At 50.4% G+C, this 20,638-nt stretch overlaps 2 protein-coding genes across 2 annotated transcripts in view; both read left to right on the top strand.

The window, feature by feature from the left end:
* Fcgbp (Fc fragment of IgG binding protein) overlaps positions 1-8,344 on the top strand; it is a 31,195-nt gene extending 22,851 nt beyond the window's left edge. The window contains exons 14-19 of the mRNA XM_013036112.1: positions 1,213-1,784; positions 2,396-2,969; positions 3,845-4,044; positions 5,534-5,914; positions 7,840-8,105; positions 8,235-8,344. Of these exons, the coding sequence (XP_012891566.1) occupies positions 1,213-1,784; positions 2,396-2,969; positions 3,845-4,044; positions 5,534-5,914; positions 7,840-8,105; positions 8,235-8,244 (2,003 nt within the window). The 3' untranslated portion in view covers positions 8,245-8,344. The remainder of the gene's footprint in view (positions 1-1,212; positions 1,785-2,395; positions 2,970-3,844; positions 4,045-5,533; positions 5,915-7,839; positions 8,106-8,234) is intronic.
* Positions 8,345-10,381: 2,037 nt separating this feature from the next.
* Fbl (fibrillarin) lies at positions 10,382-20,541 on the top strand. Its single transcript, XM_013036134.1, has 9 exons — positions 10,382-10,505; positions 15,294-15,473; positions 15,581-15,682; positions 15,786-15,880; positions 16,333-16,503; positions 18,029-18,161; positions 19,170-19,282; positions 20,191-20,336; positions 20,434-20,541. The coding sequence occupies exons 1-9, from the start codon at positions 10,496-10,498 to the stop codon at positions 20,456-20,458; spliced, it is 975 nt and encodes a 324-aa protein (XP_012891588.1). The 5' UTR covers positions 10,382-10,495; the 3' UTR covers positions 20,459-20,541.
* The last annotated feature ends 97 nt before the right edge of the window (positions 20,542-20,638 follow it).

Raw genomic sequence — 20,638 nt, forward strand, 5'->3', positions numbered from 1 at the left:
CACAGCGCCACTTCCAGCTTTTTTCTTTTTGCTTATGTGGTGCTGAGGAATCGAACCCAGGGCAAGGCAAGTGCTCTACCACTGAGCCACCTTCCCAGCCCTAGACTGTACATTTAATAACACCAACTGGAGCCCAGCACTGGTGGTTCACGACTGTAATCCTAGCTACTCAGGAGGCTGAGATCTGAGGATCGCAGTTCAAAGCCAGCCCGGGCAGGAAAATCTGTGAGACTCTTCTCTCCAATAAGCCAGAAAACCAGAGCGGCGCTGTGGCTCAAGCGGTAGAGCACTAGCCTTGAGCTGAAGAGCTGAGGGACAGTGCCTAGGCCCAGAGTTCAAGTCACACGTCCAAAACAACAACAACAAAAAACAACAGAAAACAAAAACCGCCAACTGGTTGGATACACTCAGGTAGATCCAGGACCAGCGTTGGGAAAGAACTACACACATTTTCCTGGGAAATTCTCTTCAGGCAGATCTACTAGGTCAAGTTTACACCTAATCAGGTACATAAATATCAGTCTTTGCCTGAAAAATGCTTTATCAGAATCTGACAGGTTTTCCAGGTCTTGTCAGATACCACAGCCAGGTACACTCAGGCTGACTGGTTCCTTGATCACAGTCAGACCCTGAGACAGCTATGGCTAGTTTGAATCCTGCCTATTCAACTCAAGAGGCACAGTCATTTAATTCTTCCCTCCCTCCCTCCCTTCCTCCCTCCTTCCTTCCCTCTCTCCTTTCCTCCCTCTCTTCTTTCCTCCCTCCCTCCCTTCTTCCTTCCTCCCTTCTTCCTTCCTTCCTTTCTCTCTCTCTCACTCTCTCTCTCTCTCTCCTCTTTCTCTCTTTCTAAATTTCTTTCAAGTTCTAGGGCTTGAACTCAGGGCTTGGACACTGTCTCTGAGCCTCTTTATGTTCAAGGCTAGTAATCCATTGCTTACAGGGCCACTTCCAGGTTTCGAGTTCAAGCCCCAGGACCAGCACATACACACACACACACACACACACACACACACACACACACACACGAGGTACTTGGTCAAATTAACACACATCTGGTCGAGGAGATCTGGTCATGTCTTACCACCCCCATACTGAATCCCCCCATGAGATGCTCTGGATCCCCCTCCACACTTGGTCCAGACAGGGTATCCCATTAGGGACCTATGCTTGTCTCACTTGTGCACCTGCTTTGTACCTGTCATATATCCACAGCTCTCCAGTGCCCTGCCAACAGCCACTATGAGCTTTGTGGTAACTCCTGCCCAGTGAGCTGCCCCAGCCTCTCTGCGCCCGAGGGCTGTGAGCCCACCTGCCGTGAAGGCTGTGCCTGTGATGCCGGCTTCGTGCTCAGTGGTGACACCTGTGTGCCAGTGAGCCAGTGTGGCTGTCTCCATGGTGGCCGCTACTACCCGCTCGGCTCAGTCTTCTACCCGGGCCCTGAGTGCGAGCGGCGCTGTGAATGCGGACCAGGGGGCAAGGTCAGCTGCCAGGAGGGTGAGGCCTGTGGTCCCTATGAAGAGTGCCGGGTAGAGGAAGGCGTGCAGGCCTGCCATCCTACGGGCTGTGGCCGCTGTCTGGCCAATGAGGGAATCCATTACGTCACCCTGGATGGGCGTGTCTATGACCTGCACGGCTCTTGCTCCTATGTCTTGGCCCAAGTCTGTCAACCCAAACCTGGAGAGGAGACCTTTGCCATCGTGTTAGAGAAGGACTCGGCTGGCCAGCCCCAACGTGTGCTGGTGACTGTGAACGACCAGGTTGTGACTCTGGCTAAAGGACAGCAAGTGAGTGAACTTTGACACTGTTTTGGGATTGGGGTTGGGGGGAGACACGCTGGCCTCGGGTGCTGTCCCTCAGCTCTTCAGCTCAAGGCTAGTGCTCTACTATTTGAGCCACAGCACCAGTTTTCTGGTGGTTAATTGGAAATAAGAGTCTTGTGGACTTTCTTGCCCAGGCTGTCTTTGAACCACGATCCTCAGATCTCAGCCTCCTGAGTAGCTAGGATGACAGGCATGAGCCACCGGTGCTTGGCTTACTTTGGGATTTTTTTTTTTTTGGGTCCGGTCGTGGGGCCTGAACTCTGGGTCTGGGCGCTGTCCCTCAGCTCTTCAGCTCAAGGCTAATGTTCTACCACTTGAGCCACAGCGCCACTTCTGGCTTTTTCTGCTTATGTGGTGCTGAGGAATCAAACCCAGGGCCTCAGGCATGCAAGGCAAGCGCTCTACCACTGAGCCACCTTCCCAGCCCCTACTTTGGGATTTTTAACATGACCTTAACCTACATTAAAAGTTGGGGTACAACTATGGCTTGAAGTTCTTCCCTGGGGATAGGAGATGTCTCAAGCTTCATGCTGGACAGCCTGACCTGAATGATCTGTGACTCTCTACTCATTCAGGTCACCATAGATGGCCAGCTGGTGACCCTGCCTGTGGCCATGGGTAGCGTGCGAGTGACTGCAGAAGGCCGCAACATGATTCTCCAGACAAACAAGGGGCTGCGCCTCCTCTTTGATGGAGATGCCCACATCCTCATCTCCATCCCCAGCCCCTTCCATGGACGGGTCTGCGGCCTCTGTGGGAACTTCAACAGCAACTGGACAGATGACTTCAGGTTCCCCAATGGCACGATGTCCCCTAGTGTGGAGGCTTTTGCAGAATCATGGCGCGTGCCCGGCTCTGTCGAGGGCTGTAGCGAGGGCTGTGGACCCAAAGGCTGCCCCGTGTGCTTGGCAGAGGAGACAGCAAAGTACGAGGACAACAAGGCCTGTGGGAAGCTCCGTGACCCCAAAGGCCCCTTTGCAGCCTGTCACGGAGTGGTGAATCCCACAGAATACTTCCGCCAGTGCGTGTACGACCAGTGTGCCCACCAGGGCGACGTGGCCTTTCTCTGCCGCAGCCTGGCAGCCTACACGGCCGCCTGCCAGGCAGCTGGTGCCACTGTGAAACCCTGGAGGACAGACAGCTTCTGCCGTGAGTGTCCATGGGCCCCTCAGAGGCCACCTCCCTGCCACTCGGGGGCTGTCCCTTCCTCTGGTAGCCCATTGTCCCCAAACCTCAACCTTGACTTCTCTCCTTAGGGATCAACCCAGTTCTTTCTGTGGTAACTTGTGAGAAGTTGGGGTACCCTGGAACCCACATAAAAGCCTTTGTCTGTGTCTTACCACCCTTTCCAGTGGAGGGAAGGTACAGAGATTAGACTTCCAGATATAATACAGTACACGCACACCCCCTCTTGCTCTGTCCCTGAGCTTTTGTGCTCAAGGCTAGTGCTCTACCACTTGAGCCACAATTCCAACTTCTGACTTTCTTTTGTTGTTGTTTGTATAAAGGTGGTATACATAAGTCAGATAAAGAATACCTTGATTTTTGGACCAGGTCACCTCTTCACTTCTGTTTTTGTTTTTGTTCTCGTTTTTTGCTGGTCCGAGGGCTTGAACTTTGGTCCTGGGTGTTGCCCCTGAGCTCCTTTTGCTCAAGGCTAGTGCTCTACCACTTGAGCCACAGCGCCACTTCCAGGTTTTTCTGTGATTAATTGGAGTTAAGAGTCTTGTGGATTTTCCTGCCCAGGCTGGCTTTGAACCGTGATCCTCAGATCTCAGCCTTTTGAGTAGCTAGGATTACAGGCCTGAGCCACCAAGGCCAGGCAACTTCGGGCTTTTTGATGATTCATTGGAGATTGAATCTCATAGACTTTTTTGCTTAGACTGGCTTCGAACCCCGATCCTTGGGTCTCAGCCTCCTGAGTAGTTAGGATGACAGATGTGAGCCACCAGCACCCAAGCTTCCATTACTTTTTTCGCTGCGCTTGCAGCGTGGTGACCCCATCCTACCTTTTTTCTCTGCAGCTCTCCAGTGCCCCGACCACAGCCACTACTCCGTGTGCACTCGCTCCTGTCAGGGCTCCTGTGCTGCTCTCTCTGGCCTCACTGGCTGCTCCTCTCTCTGCTTTGAGGGTTGTGAGTGTGACGACCGCTTCCTGCTCTCCCAGGGTGTCTGCATCCCTGTCCAAGAATGTGGCTGTGCTCATAATGGCCACTATCTGCCGGTGAGCAGGGGCTGGGGGTGGGTCCCGTGGTGGGAGGAGCTTAAAGGGGACTCACATCTGGGATTAAGTTTCTATTCAAGAATGGAGCTAGGAGAGCTACCCTATGTCCCAGCTAGATGACTCAAGGTGGGTAAATCTGCCCTGTAGTAATTTCTCAGCTAATCATCCCAGACTTGGTAGCTGAAAACAAGGGACATGGCACCCACTTCCATCCCTTTTCCTCCCACACCCCCTCCCCCAGTTTTGGAGGTTACAGGTGAGAAATCAGCATCAAGCCTGGTGATGTACTACTTGAACCACACCTCCACTTCCAGCTTTTTGTTGGTGCAGTGGCGATAAGAGTTTCTCAGATTTGTCTGCCAGGGCTGGCTTAGAACAGTGAGCCTCAGATCTCAGCCTCCTGATTTGTTAGGATTACTGGCATGAGCCACCAGCACTTAGCATCTCACTTTATTTCTTTTTTTTCTTCTTGTTATTATAAAGGTGATATACAAAGGGGGTAGAATTCCATCAGTCAAGTAAACAGTGCATTTCTTTTTGGAAAATGTCATCCCTTCCCTGGTTCTCTCCCACCTTTTCCCTCCTGTCCCCACCAAGTTGCATAGCTCATTTTCAACAAAATCCCTTCCTTCCTTCCTTCCTTTCGTCAGTCATGGGCTTGAACTCAGAGCCTGAGAGCTGTCCCGGAGCTCTTTCACTCAAGGCTGATGTCCTATCACTTTGAGCCACAGTGCAACTTCCTGTTTTCTGTTTATTGGAGATAAGAGTCTCACGGACTTTCCTGCCTAGGTTGACTTCACACTACAATCCTCAAATCTCAGCCTCCTGGGTAGCTAGGATATGAGTCACCTGCACCTAGTTAACATAGTCCATTTCTTTTTGTTAGTTTTTGTTTTTGTTGCTTGTGGGGCTTGAACTCTAGGTCTGGGCGGTGTGCCTGAGCTCTTCAGCTCAAGGCGAGTACTCTACCCCTTGAGCAATAGTGCCACATCTGGTTTTCTGGTGGTTAATTGGAGATTTAAGTGTCTCATGGATTTTCCTGCCCAGGCTGGCTTTGAACGGCCATCCTCAGATCTCAGCCTCCTGAGTAGCTAGGTTTACAGGTGTGAGCCACCAGCGCCCAGCCATAGTCCATTTCTTTTTCTTTTTTTCTTTTCTTTTTTTTTTTGGGGGGGGGTCTGGTCATGGGGCCTGAACTCTGGGCCTGGGCACTGTCCCTCAGCTCTTCAGCTCAAGGCGAGTGCTCTACCACTTGAGCCACAGTACCACTTCCCGCTTTTTTTCTTTTTGCTTATGTGGTGCTGAGGAATCGAACCCAGAGCCTCATGTATGCAAGGCAAGTGCTCTACCACTGAGCCACCTTCCCAGCCCCGCCATAGTCCATTTCTAACCAAGAGTCTGCTCCCAACTCCTGCCTGTGTGAATACACAGGGTTTGAAGACTCACTGCCATCGCCGAGTGGCTCTCACCAGGTCCTTTCTGCACACAGATGAACTCCTCACTGCTGACTGAAGACTGCAGCCAGCGTTGTTCCTGCTCCTCAAGTGCAGTCCTTACATGCCAGGAGGCTGGCTGCCCATCAGGCCATGTCTGTGAGATCCAGGAGGGTATTCACGATTGCTGGCCTGCCCGTGGTCTCTGTTCCGTCTCCCTGGGTACCAACCTCACCACCTTCGATGGAGCCTATGGTGCCATCAGCTCTTCTGGATTTTATGAGCTCTCTTCCCTCTGCCCGGGACTACAGAACATTCCCTGGTACCGGGTAGTTATTGATGTGCAGTCTTGCCAGGACAATGTGCAAACTGTGGGTGAAGTTCACATCTTTTTCCAGGAAGGGCTGGTCACGGTAACTCCACACAAAGGCGTGTGGGTAAGTATGGTCATGGGTAGGTGCAAATGTCTCCCCTGGGCTTTTGCTTTTCTCATTGTGTCCTGTATTCCTGGTTACCTGGTTGACTTGCTGTTTTTTTTCTTTTTGTTGGTCACAGGGCTTGAACTCAGGGCCCGGGCGCTGTTCCTGAGTTCTTCAGCTCAAGGCTAGCACTCTACCACTTTGGGCCACAGTGCCACTTCCAGTTTTCTGGTGGTTACCTGGAGACAACAGTCTCATGGCCTTTCCCTGTCTAGGCTAGCTTTGAACTGGGATCCTCAGATCTCAGCCTCCCGAGTAGATAGGATTACAGGCGTGAGCCACTGGCACCTGGCTGCTATCTGTTTTTCTTAGCCAGAACTCTGTAATTTGATCTCTGGATTTGTGTACCTGTCTCAATATTTCAGAATTCGTCCCTCTGTTCAGGCTGAGTCCTTGAGGAGCAAGTAGATTCTCAAGTAATGGAATAGTTTTGGTATTAGTATTCACCAAGACTCTGATCGTTACAAATCACAGAAAACGACTTTCTTTTTTTGTTGTTGTTGTTGGACTTTTAGCTATAACAGTTCTTCTTTTATTTACTTTTTTTTTGGTCTGGTTGTGGGGCCTGAACTCTGGGCCTGGGCGCTGTCCCTCAGCTCTTCAGCTCAAGGCCAGCACTCTACCACTTGAGCAACAGCACCACTTCCGGCTTTTTTCTTTTTGCTTATGTGGTGCTGAGGAATCAAACCCAGGGCCTCAGGTATGCAAGGCAAGCGCTCTACTACTGAGCCACCTTCCCAGCCCCGGAAAACGACTTTCAAATTGAATTAAGTAAAGATAAATCCATTAGTCTATATAACTAGAGCATCCTAAGATAGAGCCTTTGGAATGACTGGATCCGGGTACGCTGAGAATAGTTCCAGGTTGTGCTTCCATCTTCTAGACTTCTTGTCCACTCAGTCAGCTTCATTCTCAGACAAGCTCTCTTTTCACAGGCACAGAGATAATCCCCTTCTTTGTCCCAAGCATAACATTCCACTAGTCTTAGCACCTCAGTAGCAAGTGGTCCAACCAATGCATGGTATTACTTCTCACTGGGGCCAGTTTGGATCACATGACCACTGGCAGAACGAATTATTGGTGGTCTTATCATCTCAATGATGTAATTGGTAAGGCTGAAGTCACATGACCCACCAGGGATTTACCCAAGATCTTTCCTTTTTTTGGGGGGGGGGTCTGGTCGTGGGGCCTGAACTCTGGGCCTGGGCGCTGTCCCTCAGCTCTTCAGCTCAAGGTGAATTACCACTTGAGCCACAGAACCACTTCCAGTTTTCTTGTAGTTTATTGGCAATAAGAGTCTCACAGACTTTCCTGTCTGGGCTGGCTTTGAACCAAGATCCTCAGATCCTCAGCCTCCTGAGTAGCTAGGATTACAGGTGTGAACCACCAGCACATGGCCTAGGGAACCTTTTTCTACTAAGGGCAATTTAGATATTATAATTTGCAATCCTTACAAAGTCATCAATACATGCAAATGGACCCTGGAAGCTGACAAAAAATAATACAAAGCCCAACACTGGTATCTCGTGCCTGTAATCCTAGCCACTCAGGAGGCTGAGATCTCAGGATCATGATTTGAAGCCAGCCTGAGCAGGAAAGTCTGAGACTTCATCAACACCAAAAACCCCAAAGTGCAGCTGTGGCTCAAGTGGTAGAGCCACAGCCTTGCACAAAAGAAAAAAGAAAGCTATGAAAGAGGTCCCAGGCCCTGAGTTCAATTAAGTGTGAGCTTGCCTCTCCATATGGTGCATTTCTCCAGGTCTCCATCTCTTTCAGCACCTCCTGCTTTGCTTTAGCACCTTGAACTTGGTGCTTGGGCATTCCATGCTGGAAACCCTCCAGTTCTCCAGTGGCTCTGTCCTCACATTCTTCTTCATCACCAGGTGAATGGTCTCCAGGTGGATCTTCCAGCTAATATGTCATCTGTGTCTGTGAGCCAGTCCCCTGACTCTATACTAGTCCACCAGAAGGAAGGGGTCCAGGTGAGGCTTGGAACCAATGGGCAGCTGGCGGTGATGATCAGTGACAGCCATACTGGCCTGCTGTGTGGGGCTTGTGGAAACTTTGATGGGGACCAGAACAATGACTTGCCCAACTCCCTGGGGAAGACAGTGATGGAGAAATGGAGAGCACCAGACTTCTCTCCATGGTAAGGAATGTGGTAAGGGATGTGGCTTCGTGGGGACAGGGACCCTTGAGTCCTCATGGACAAGTGGGGGGGCAGTTTGGGATGGGGAAATGTCGGTAAGATAAGGTGCTGATTATCTGTCCCTTGCAGTTACAACTGAGGAATCATTCATGGACAATGAAGGCTTTATGGACCAGAAATGAAGATTTCAAGACCTGACTTCCCTAGAGGTCACAATGGTTGAAGATTGTCCTTGTATGTCCCCCTTCCCCACTCCACATGCTACCCCTCTGCCAAACTACTGAGACCAAATGTAAGAGCATTGAGTAAATATCTCCAGTCAAGCTGCATGCCAGTGTGTCTGTCTCATTCTGTACCATCTCTGATTTCCTTCCTACACAGCAGGGGAACCTGGATGTGTAGATTTTTACTGGGGCTGAGAGGATGGATGGATGCATTCATGCATAAGATGCATGGTTAGCCTGGTGCTAGTGGTTCATGCCTGTAATCCTAGCTACTCATGAGGATGAGATCTGAGAATCATGATTTGAAGCCAGTCCAGGCAGGAAAGTTCATGAGGATCTAAGCCAGAAGGAAGCTGTGGCTCAAGTGGTAGAGGGGTAGCCTTAAGCAAAAAAGCTCAGGGAGGGGGTGGGAACATAGCTTAGTGGTAAAGTGCTGGCCTAGCATGCATGATGCCCTGGGTTCGATTCCTTAGTACCACATAAACAGAAAAAGCCGGAAGTATAGTGCTGTGGCTAAAGTGGTAGAACACTATCCTTGAGCAAAAGCAGCTCAGGGACATTGCCCAGGTCCTGAATTCAAGCCCCAGGACTAGCAAAAAAAAAAAAAAAAACCTCAGGACAACTGTCCCAGGACTAGTGGGTATGTACACACACAGGTAGGTAGATGAAGAAATAAGTGTTGTGGAGTGTAGGGAAATAGATTAAGAATTGGACTAGATTAAGAATCTATTGCTGGATGCTGGTGGCTCAAGCCTGTAATCCCAGTACGCAGGAAGATGAGATCTGAGGCTTGCCAGCCTGGGCAGAAAAGTCAGGGTGAAGCTGGGCGCCAGTGGCTCATGCTTGTAATCCTAGCTACTCAGGAGGCTGAGATCTGAGGATCATGGTTCAAAGCCAGCAGGAAACTCCGTGAAACTCTTATCTCCAATAAACCATCAAAAAACCCAAAATGACGCTGTAGCTCAAGTGGTAGAGCGATAGCCTTCAGCTGAACAGCCGATCAGGCACAGAGTTCAAGCCCCAGGACTGGCAAAAAAAAAAAAAGCCTCCCTTTGGGCTGGGAAGGTGGCTCAGTGGTAGAGCGCTTGCCTTGCATGCTCGAGGCCCTGGGTTTGATTCTTCAGCACCACATAAGTAAAAAGAAAAAAGCCGGAAGTGGCGCTATGACTCAAATGGTAGAGCGCTAGCCTTGAGCTGAAGAGCTGAGGGACAGTGCCCAGGCCCAGAGTTCAGGCCCCACAAAAAAAAAAGAAAAGAAAAGAAGACTCCGGGTGAGACTCTATCTCTAATTAACCACTCAAAAACCCGGAAGTGGAGCTGTGGCTTAGCTGTGGGTAGAGTGCTAGCCTTGAGCCAAAGAAGCTCAGGGAGAGCACCCTAGCCCTGAGTTCAAGCCCCACAACTGACCCCCCAAAAATAAAAAATCTATTAGGATATAGATTAAGATGACTGACTGGATGGAGGGAAGAAGTAGAAGATGAAGACACAGATCAACAGATTCTGGATTTCGGCTTTATCATCGATAGCCCTAGCCAATTACTCAAGTTATGTCTGATTCAGTTTCTCTAATCTTGAAAGTGAAACGACAAAGCCGAGCGCCGGTGGCTCACACCTAGCTATCCAAAGGAGGTTGAAATCTGAAGATCATAGTTCAAAGCCAACCCTGACAGAAAAGTCCATAAGAGTCTTATCCAATTAACTAGTTTAAAAAAAAGGCCCTGCAGCTCACATGGCACGCCTTGAGTAGTTCAAACCCAGTACTGGCACAAACAAAAGAAATAAAGGGTAGGGGGATCATTGCTGAGAAGCCCAGGGTACAGGTGAGGTCTAACAGGATCACCGCAGAGCCCGCGTTGAGGGCGAGGGGCGGGACAAAGGGGAAACCGGAAGCAGCCTTGAGCTAAGGATTGCGGGACGCACTAAGAGGAGAAGACCAATCACAAGTGTAAGGGGCGGTGCTTAGCCAGGCCAAGAGCCCCCGCCCGCCGCGCACGCGCGCTGAGTTCCGGGCTCTGTGAGGCCGGGGGCGGAACTTACGTGGTTGCGTCACGCGCCGGACACTGCCGCGCGCCTGCGCTCCTTTCCACGTGCGAAAGCTTGCTCCTGACTCGTGGAGTCCGGGACGCCACAAACTCCTCGGAGCCGAGCAACTCAGCGCTCACCACCATGAAGCCAGGTGCGGTCCGGAGCTGGGGCCAGGGGTCCGGGCAGGGGTGCCGGGAGACGGGCGGGAATCGGAGGGGCGGGGCCTTGGCCTAGGGCCCGGCGTTCTGAGCGCGGGATCCGGTCTCGTGTGGGGGATGGTGATCCCAGTTCGGCCCTAGGATCCATCCTGACCCCTGACCTCTGACCCCAGGCCTGGTGGGGGGGGGGGAGTTGTGACCGGATTTGGAGGTCACGGTCTCCTTGGCCTGTGGCCGTTGTGGGGCTGTGACTGGAGGGGTCTTGACCTGGGTTTCGTGGATTAGAGGCGGTCAATAGGATTGTTGAGTTAGGGCCAGGGTTATTGCTCGGAAATCCCAAGTCATTGTCCGGATTCCAACATCTTCCAGGGTCTTGAATGAATGGATTTTGGGGTTCTGGCTAGAGACCCAGATACTGGGACCGGGAGCTGGCTCTAAGGGATGCTCCGACTTCTCCCGCACCACCACCCCCATCCCCTGGATCTCAAGCCCTCCGAGCTGAGCACCCTGTCCCCATATTCTGTTGCCACCTCCACTTGCTTTTTCACTTGAGCTACAACCCAACCCTTTTGTGTGAATTTTGTTATTTTGGTTTTTGTATTAGTACCTGGGCCGTGTCCTCTTACTCAGCTTTCTTTTATGGCTAGTATTCTACCACTTGAGCCACACCTCCAGGTCAAGGTTTTGCTGGTTAATTAGAGACGGAATCTGTATTACAGACTTTTCATCTAGGGTTAGCTTTGAACTCTAGGGTGCTCCAGGTCTCAGCCTCCAGAGTAGATGGGTTTACAGGCGCACACGGTCATACCTGTTTTTTTGGTTTTTTTTTTTAAGTTAGAGTCCTTCCTGGTGTCTTGGAAATTCCTAAAAATTCCTAAATCAGTCTTTCCCAACCCCCCTATCCTGTCTTGGAGAACTTGCTTCCCTAAGTTGGGGGAAATTTTAACAGTTCCCAAAAGTGTCTGTCTGCCTCATTTGAGTTGTTTTGTGTGTGCATGTGTGTATGTATGTGTACAAATGAAGTCACTTGCAGGTAGTTTGAGGAATCCCTCCCCATTCCTCAGTGTTTGGGGATCTCATGAAATAGAGTTGAGGGTTGCTAGACTGTGTACTGTGCTAAGACCCTGACATCTCTGCAAGCACCCTTGTGGGCTGCTTTTCCTCAGGAATCAGAAACTCATTCCTCTGTTTTGAATCATAGCATTCAAACTGGGAGGCAGACTGCATGTGCTTTGTGTTCAGCTATTTACTCTTCCCAATTTAATGAGGGGGGAATTGACTCTTTGGCAATCTTGCCTACTCCCTAGTGTCCTCAAGTGGTGATGACATGGCCATCTTCCTATACCAAGACAACTGGTCACTGTCTGACCCCTGCTTTCTGGATGGAAAACGGTGCTTTGTCCAAGAGGCAGGACCAGCGACTGGAGAATCACAAACACTGTCTCCTTTAATGTTTATCGATCTCCTATTTTGTGTTGGATGGCACTGGGGATGTAATGGTTACTGAAAACAATGAAAAATCCTCTAGTTGGTGCAGAGACCTGCATGAATAGAGGGCCAAGGCTATGCCCCGGTGGCAGGACCCTGGGCAGTGGGATGGGAAGAGAGTGTAATGCCCCACAAATGCCCAAAGCAATGAAAGCAGCATCTCTAAGTAGGTCCCAGAACTTAGGAGAGTTTGGACACTCTGTTGTATGGCTTTATAAGTCAGGAAAAGGAATTTGGATTTCATTTTGGATGTGGTGGAAGCCCTTGGAGGGATTTGGTCAGAGAAATGACCTGCCTGAGAGAGATCAGCAACTGGCTGCTGTGTGGAAAGCTGACAGTAGAGGGAGCAGAGGATAAAAAGTGAACAGTGTTTCATTAGGTTATGGAGTTTGGAAATTCAACTGTGGTCTGAGATCTAACCCCAGGACCACAATCTATCAACTAGCAAGCCGGGCGCCGGTGTTTCACGCCTGTAATCCTAGCTACTCCGGAGGCTGAGATCTAGGATTGCGGTTTAAAGCCAACACAGGCAGGAAAAGTCAGAGACTATCTCCAATAAACCACTCAGAAAACTGTAAGTGGCACTGTGACTCAAGTGGTAGAGCACTAGCCTTGAGCTGAAGAGTTGAAGGACAGCGCACAGGCCCAGAGTTCAAGCCCCACCACCGACAGATAGAAAGGGAGGGAAGTAGGGAAGGGAAGGGAAGGAAGGAAGGATGGAAGGGAAGGGAAGGGAGAAAATAGCAAAGTACATAGTAGCTTGCACCTGTAATCCCACTTGTCATCAAGAACCTCCATCTCAAACAGGCCTGTGGTGGCAACCTCTGTGGTCCCAGCTACCCAGGTAGGAGGATTTCAGTCTGGGACCTGCCCAAAAAAAACAAACAAAACACACCCACAAGACTCTCTGAAAAAAAAATAAGTAAAGGATGAACAGACACCTGCGTGTCTCAGGTGATAAGACTATTGCTCAGAAAGTGTGAGGCCCTGAATGCAAACCTACTTCTTCCAAAATAAATAAGTAGATGAGGCTGGGAAGGTGGCTCAGTGGTAGAGTGCTTGCCCTTGCATGCGTGAGGCCCTGGGTTCGATTCCTCAGCACCACATAAGCAGAAAAAGCAGGAGGTGGCGCTGTGGCTCAAGTGGTAGAGTGCTAGCCAAGTAGTTGTATGGAGGGGTTTTAATTCAGCAAGTCAGATTATGACTACAATGTATCTTGATGTGTTGGTTAATTTTGAGATAGAGTCTCCAACCCTTTCCAGGCATCCACCTGGAATGTGATCCTCTTATTTTTTTTATTTCCCTGTGTAGCTGGAAGTCTGGTGGACTTTTCTGCCCAGGTTGGCTTGAGACTTCGTCTTTCCAATCTCAGCCTTCCACATAGCTAGTGTTGCAGGTGTGAGCCACCAGCACCCAGCTGTAAATTTATTATTGAATAAGTTATTTCAAGGAAGATCATTTTAGGGGGCTGGGAAGGTGGCTCAGTGGTAGTGTGCTTGCCTTGCATTCATGAGGCCCTGGGTTCGATTCCTCAGCACCACATAAGAAGAAAAAGCTGGAAGTGGCGCTTTGGCTCAAGTGGTAGGGCGCTAGCCTTGAGCTGAAGAGCTGAGGGACAGTGCTCAGGCCCAGAGTTCAGGCCCCATGACCAACAACAACAAAAGAAAAGGAAGATCATTTTAGCTGTCATTAAGTTTCAAACTGATCATGCAAACTAAAGTGATTTTTTTTTCCAGAGTAGTACTTCAGAGCTTTTGAAACCATCACAGAAAAATCAAATATTGAGTCTATTAGTACCAGAACTCTGTCTGCTTTGAACATTGTTTTATGTCATCGAATAAAGTTTGCTTTAACCTGAAACAACAAAAACAAAAGTTTTCCAAGTTGATGTTCAACTTGGTGGTAGTTGTAGGCCTTGAACTCAGGACCTTGGTGCTGTCTCTAAGCTCTGTTTTGCTTTACTACTTTGAGCCACAACACTTCCAGTTTTCTGGTGCTTAATTGGAGATAGGAGTCTTCTTGCCTGGGGTTTGCTTCAAAATACAATTCTCTGATCCCAACCTTTTGAGTAGCCAGGATTATAAGCGTGAGCCACCAGCTCCTGGCTTGTCTTCAGCTTTATTTTACTGACCACTCCTAAAGCACCTGTTGACTATTGGTCATCCTTGAAGGACAGTTGGTTGTTGTTTTCCCTTGGGCTGGGTGAACATTGCAAGCTTGGAAACAGATAAACGAGCAGGGGACTGTATGTTGCCAACATCCATTTGGATATTAGCACTTCTTTCCAGCCATGGGGGAGGGGGGGTATGAAAATGTGTTTCCCAAGGTTTGGTGGGGATCCTATGGCCACAGGACCTGGCACACTTTCTGGACTCAACTGAAATTGACAGTGGGTGAGTTTGGGTGGGCCAACAATCCCACACCCATCCTAACCCTCTGGTGTGAGCTTGACCTATCAGTGATCTGGCTTACGAATTTAATCTTTGTCTACCCTCACCATATTTTGAGGGAGAAAGGGTGTTACCCCATACACTAACCCAGCTCAACATTGGTGAATTTTACTTGTGCAGCTTTACAAAGGATATTACAAGGCAGGTACCAGTGACTCACAACCTACAATCCTAAACCACTCAGGAGACTGAGATTTGAGGATCATCAAGGTTCAAAGCATGCCTGGGCAGGAAAGTCTGTGAAACTCTTATTCCCCAGTGAACCGCCAGAAAACCGGAAGTGGAACTGTGGTTCAAATGGTAGCGTGCTAGCCTCAGGCACAAAAGCTCGTGCACAGTGGGCTGGGAAGGTGGCTCAGTGGTAGAGCGCTTGCCTTGCATGCCTGAGGCCCTGGGTTCGATTCCTCAGCACCACATAAGCAAAAAAAGAAAAAAGCCGGAAGTGGCCCTGTGGCTCAAGTGGTAGAGTGCTAGCCTTGAGCTGAAGAGCTGAGGGACAGCGCCCAGGCTCAGAGTTCAGGCCCCATGACCAGACCCCCCACCCAAAAAAAAAAAAAAAAAGCTCATGCACAGTACGCAGGCCCTGAGTTTGAGCCCAAGAACCTGCTTAAAAATGAATAAGACCAGATAGATCTGTGTTCTGTGGTGAAGGTCATTGGCATGGTCAATAGTGGCTATTTCTCATTGTATTGGTCCATCGTTTCTGATGGACACTTCCGTGGTCATCCTGCATTTGCTGCTGCTGCTACATTCATTCCATTATCCTGTCCGAACTGCCAGGTAAGGTTGGTTTAGCCTGTTAACCTTCATCACCCTGATTCCTGTCTTTTGTTTCCACTGCAGGCTTCAGCCCCCGTGGGGGAGGCCGAGGAGGCTTTGGTGACAGAGGCGGTCGAGGCGGAGGCCGAGGAGGCTTTGGCGGGGGCCGAGGAGGCTTTGGCGGAGGCCGCGGGGGCTTTGGTGGGGGAAGAGGGCGAGGTGGAGGCTTCCGGGGCCGAGGTGGTGGCGGCGGTGGAGGAAGAGGTGAGTGAGGACAGCAAGTAGGGACATGGCCTTTTATGGGGTGTGGGGAGGGAAGAGACGGGGGTGGGCAGGGGCTTTCTTTCCTACCGCTGCTTTTCCTGGTGTAGGTGGAGGCTTCCAGGGTGGGGGCAACCGGGGTCGTGGCCGGGGAGGAAAGAAAGGAAACCAGTCCGGGAAGAATGTGATGGTGGAGCCCCATCGACACGAGGGTGAGTAAAGGAAGTGTGGGACTGGGGGAGGGGAGCCCCAAGACTGGCGGAAGCCGGGAGCCCACAGGTCTCAGCCTTTCCCCTTCCCAACCTCCCCCGCCAGGTGTCTTCATTTGCCGCGGAAAGGAAGATGCACTGGTCACCAAAAACCTGGTCCCTGGAGAATCTGTTTATGGAGAGAAGAGAGTCTCCATCGCGGTGAGAGAGGGTCCCTGTCCACCCCAGGCCAGGCAGCCGAGGATCTTAACATGGCTCCCTCCAGATCCTGATGGCTCTCCCCGGCCCTTTCTCACCGTCATCTGTCTGTGCTCTGTGCTTCCTGTCTCCTCTCCTGGCCTGATCTTCTGCCTCCACACCACGTGTTACTAAAGGCAGGATCTGTGTTTTCTGCACTGATGGGTCCCCGTGTCAGGGACAGGAAATGATGACAGAGTGCCCGGTCTTACTGCTCCTCCTTGGCGTGGGTTGTCTGTTGCTCTTCTCTTCTCCTGGGGTCAGCATCCTCCGGGGCAAGGCAGGGCTGCGTCTGTCACCCCTGCTGTGTACACCCGTGTATTTGTGACCGGACCCACCCCATTTCACCTGAGGGATGTGGGGTCCTTCAGAACAACCCAGCACTGACTTCCTCCCATTCATCTCTCCCGGGCCAGGAAGGAGATGACAAAATTGAATACCGAGCCTGGAACCCCTTCCGTTCTAAGCTGGCCGCAGCAATCCTGGGTGGCGTGGACCAGATCCATATCAAGCCCGGAGCCAAGGTGCTGTACCTTGGGGCCGCCTCAGGCACCACCGTCTCCCATGTCTCTGACATCGTAGGCCCGGTGAGTGGATGGGTGTGACAAGGAGGAGGCAAAAGCTGCCTCCCCTAGGCCAACTTGGAGTGGGGCTTGGCCGCTTCCCCGTGCTGTGGTGCTGGGCTGGGCCTGTAAGTGCCTTACTCACAGCTGGGAGGAATTAAGCTCAGCATCTCAAAGGCCTAACCTCATTCAGCAATGCTCCTGGGTTCTCTTGCCAGAAGAGTGTGGGCGTGGCTGACCCATTGTTGCTGGGCATAGAAATATTGCACTATTTAAGTTGGTCCTCTTTACAAAGACATCCTTTCTCCAAGGTTGGGGTCTGGTTCAAATGGTAGGACTTCTCTTAGAAAGGGCAAGCCAGAAGCCCTGAGTTCAGATATCACCAGCAAAGAAAAGGCCATGCCTCAAAATCTAGACTTCTGATTTCCCTTGGGAGAACTAGTTGTTGTCGTGGTTCTGGCCTGCATTTTTCTGTATGGTTCCCCTGGAATTCCATGTAGAGAGCACTGGGCACCCAGGTTCATTTATTTCATGATCTTTTCTTATTTATACAATTAGAGGCTGTTTAACTTGATAGTGAAAACTCTGAGGCCCATCCAGGTATAATGGTGTCCCCTCCCTGTAATTCCAGCACTTGTGGGCAGAAGCAGTAGGATTATGAGTTCAAGGCCAGCCTAAACTATGTAGGGAGACCCTGTCACAAACACACATTCAGGGTCTGTGGTAGGTATTTGACAATCCTATGGCTTTTGGCAAGGTGTGCCTCACCTTTCTGGGCCTCAGTTTAACCCCTCTGGAGAATGAGTTGTGAAAATTAAACATGTAAATTTGTCTCATTTCCTGGGCCCAATGTAAATGCCTTTAGCTCTTCTTACTGTTTTTGTTTGTTTGTTGCCAGTCCTGGGGCTTGAATTTTAGGCCTGGGCACCATCCCTGAATTCCTTTTTGCTCAAGGCTAGCACTCTACCACTTGAGCCACAGTGCCACTTCCAGCTTTATCTGAGTAGTTTATTGTAGTTAAGAGTCTCATGCACTTTCCTGCCCTGGGCTGGCTTTGAACCACAATTACAGGTGTGAGCCACCAACACCTGGCCCTTATTTTTTATAGTGGGGCTTGAACTGTGGGCTGGGCCTTGCATGCTCACTTGGCTTTTTTGATCGAAGCTGGCTACCACTTGAGCTACAGCTCCACTTACAGCTTTTTGCTGGCTAATTGAACTCAGATTTATCTGCCCAGGTTGGCTTTGAATCACAGTCCTTAAGGATCTGAATAACTTAAGATTCTAAATAGGAGGCACTAGTGTCTTGCTTGGCTGCCTGGTTTTAAGCCTCTGTTGGGAACTTGGGTTTTGGGGTTCAACAAAGTGGGATTGTATAGTTTGGCTGTTTAGCTAGTCATTTCCTGTCTCAGCCTGACTTTTAAGGAATATGGGCATAATATCCGTAAGTGGTGGGTCTTGAAATGCTGTGTAGTAGCAGCCTAGAAATAGGCCCTGCATATATGAGCGCCATGCAGTACCATTGTAAACTGTTCGTGGGTTCACTTCAGGATGGTCTGGTCTACGCGGTCGAGTTCTCCCACCGCTCTGGCCGGGACCTCATTAACTTGGCCAAGAAGAGGACCAATATCATTCCTGTGATTGAGGACGCCCGGCACCCACACAAATACCGCATGCTCATCGGTGAGGGGGTCTGGAGGAGGGGTGGCTCTGGGCAGGTAGGACAGCAGCTCCAGCTTTCCCTGGGAGAGGCCTGTGGAGTTAGAATGGGTGAGCAGGCATCTGGACCGCGGGAGTGGGAAGTTGAGGGTGGCCCAGTGAGAGGTGGCAGTGGCAACACTGCCTCCGCTTTGGGGTGTCTGATCTCCTCCCTCCTCAGGACCCTGTGCTTCCTGCCTCCCTCCAAAACACCATGCCTTAGTCACCACTCCTGGCTTCCATTTGAAAGCCTCTTTCCAGGGAACATATTATCGGGTGAGACCCTATCACAGAAAGCACAAACTTGAGTTGTGGCCCGGCCCAGAGGGGCCCATTTTGAAATTTAATGACGTTATTTTTTTTTTTTTAACAATTTTGAAAAGTCTAGTACAAACATGGGAAAGCCTTGCAAATCATCCCCAGAGGTAATTGATGAGAGCATCTGCTACCCACTTTTCCCACTTCTTAAAGAAACCATTATTGTTTTCTTTGAATCCACACTTCATGAAAAATAAAAGACTTCCATTCCATTCATTTTTTTTCTTTAAGTATTGTTTTCCCTGCACTCACCACTTCCTCTCCCCCCCAAGCTTATTTTCATGTGAAGTCCTGCACATGCTCTTGCCTTTAATTGCTCACCTTTACTGTCTTTTGATGACGTGTCTGTCTTCCCCTCCTCACCCCCCCAGACCCTGGAGCATCTCGAGGGCAGGGTCCGGGTCTGACTCGTCTCTGTGTCCCCCACGCCCAGCCCAGGGCTGGCCACAGAGTAGGTGGCATCCGTGGTTTACAAAAGGGTGGAGTGATTGTGGGTTTTGGACCCATCTTAGGGGTACTCTGGAGGGAGGTGGATCAGTGGGGGGGTGGGAAGTAAGACTGGAGACAGGGGGTCCCCCAGGAATCTGCTGGTGATGGAGCACACACAGTTCCCATGGGAGGGTCTGGGAAGATCTATGATGGGTCTAACTGGAAACTGCCACTTTTTTCTCCTAGCAATGGTAGATGTGATCTTTGCCGATGTGGCCCAGCCAGATCAAACCCGGATTGTGGCCTTGAATGCCCACACCTTCCTGCGGAATGGAGGACACTTTGTGATTTCCATTAAGGTATGGGGAGGTGTCTTTTCGCATTTAAAAACCAAAGTCTACTGGGCTCTAGTGACCCATGCCTGTAATCCTAGCTACTTAGGAGGCTGAGATCTGAGGAAAGCAGGAAAGGCCGAGATTCTACACAGAAAAGGCTGGAAGTGCCACTGTGACTCAAGTGGTAGAGCTAGCCTTGAGCTAAGGAAGCTCAGGGACAGCGCCCAGGCCCTGAATTCAAGCCCCAGGACCTATATTATAACTATGTAACTTTGAGCGATGACTTAACCTCCCTTTGTGACTCATTTCTTAGTTTTATCTCAGTTAAAGGTAGATGTGAGGTTTAAATGATTCAACATATGTGAACTGTTGAAAACAGATCCTGGCACAGAATGTGTATTTTGATGGTAGATGTATTTTTTCCAAAATAATTTGTAATACAGAAAACTCCCATGTGCCTTTCAACCAGGTCAGAATTTGTTAGCCTTTTCCTCTTTTAATGTAAACTACATGTATCTTTTCACTTTAATTTCTTGGTAGAGAAACTGGTGACTTTAAAAATTTTTTTAACATACATTGGCCATACTAGGGGAAATTTCATTGTGACATTTCCATGCATATACACAATATATTCCAGTGTCTCCCCACTATACTCTCCCTTACCTGTCTCTGTCAAGTGTGTGTGTTGAGAGAGGGGGGCGGTCCTGGGGCTTGAGCTTGGGGCCTCAGCACTGCCCCTCAGATTTTTGGCTCAAGGCAAGCACTGTACCAGTTGAACCACAGCTCCACTCCCAGCTTTTGGTGATTAATTGGAGATGAGTATCTCTTGATTTGTCTGCCCCAGGGCTGGCTGTGAACTGCAATCCTCAAATCTCAGCCTCCTGGGTAGCCACCTGTGGGGTGGACGGCCCTGAGACCCTGACTCTCTGCAGGCCAACTGCATCGACTCCACTGCCTCGGCAGAGGCCGTATTCGCCTCAGAGGTGAAGAAGATGCAGCAGGAGAACATGAAGCCCCAGGAGCAGCTGACCCTAGAGCCCTACGAGAGAGACCACGCGGTGGTGGTGGGCGTGTACAGGTGAGTGGGGCCCGCAGGTCAGCCCAGCAGCCCTCTGGGCCGTGGTTGGGGGCCTGGGGACCCCGCAACCAGATGACAAGCTGTCTTCTGTTGCCAGGCCACCTCCCAAGGTGAAGAACTGAAGCTTCAGCTCCGGGTGGTTCTGAGGAATGTGTTGCTGCTGTTGCACGTGGGATTGTTTTTCTATTAAAAGACTCTTCTGACGCCTGTGTGCCCGCTGCCCATCGCTCCGCCTGGACGCGCCACTGGGACACGCGTGCGCGCTCGCTGGCCGGCCAATCTTGCCGTTGTGGTGGGGGTTG

This window comes from Dipodomys ordii, unplaced genomic scaffold (genome assembly GCF_000151885.1).
Source record: "Dipodomys ordii isolate 6190 unplaced genomic scaffold, Dord_2.0 Scaffold249, whole genome shotgun sequence".
In the NCBI taxonomy this organism is placed as follows: domain Eukaryota; kingdom Metazoa; phylum Chordata; class Mammalia; order Rodentia; family Heteromyidae; genus Dipodomys; species Dipodomys ordii.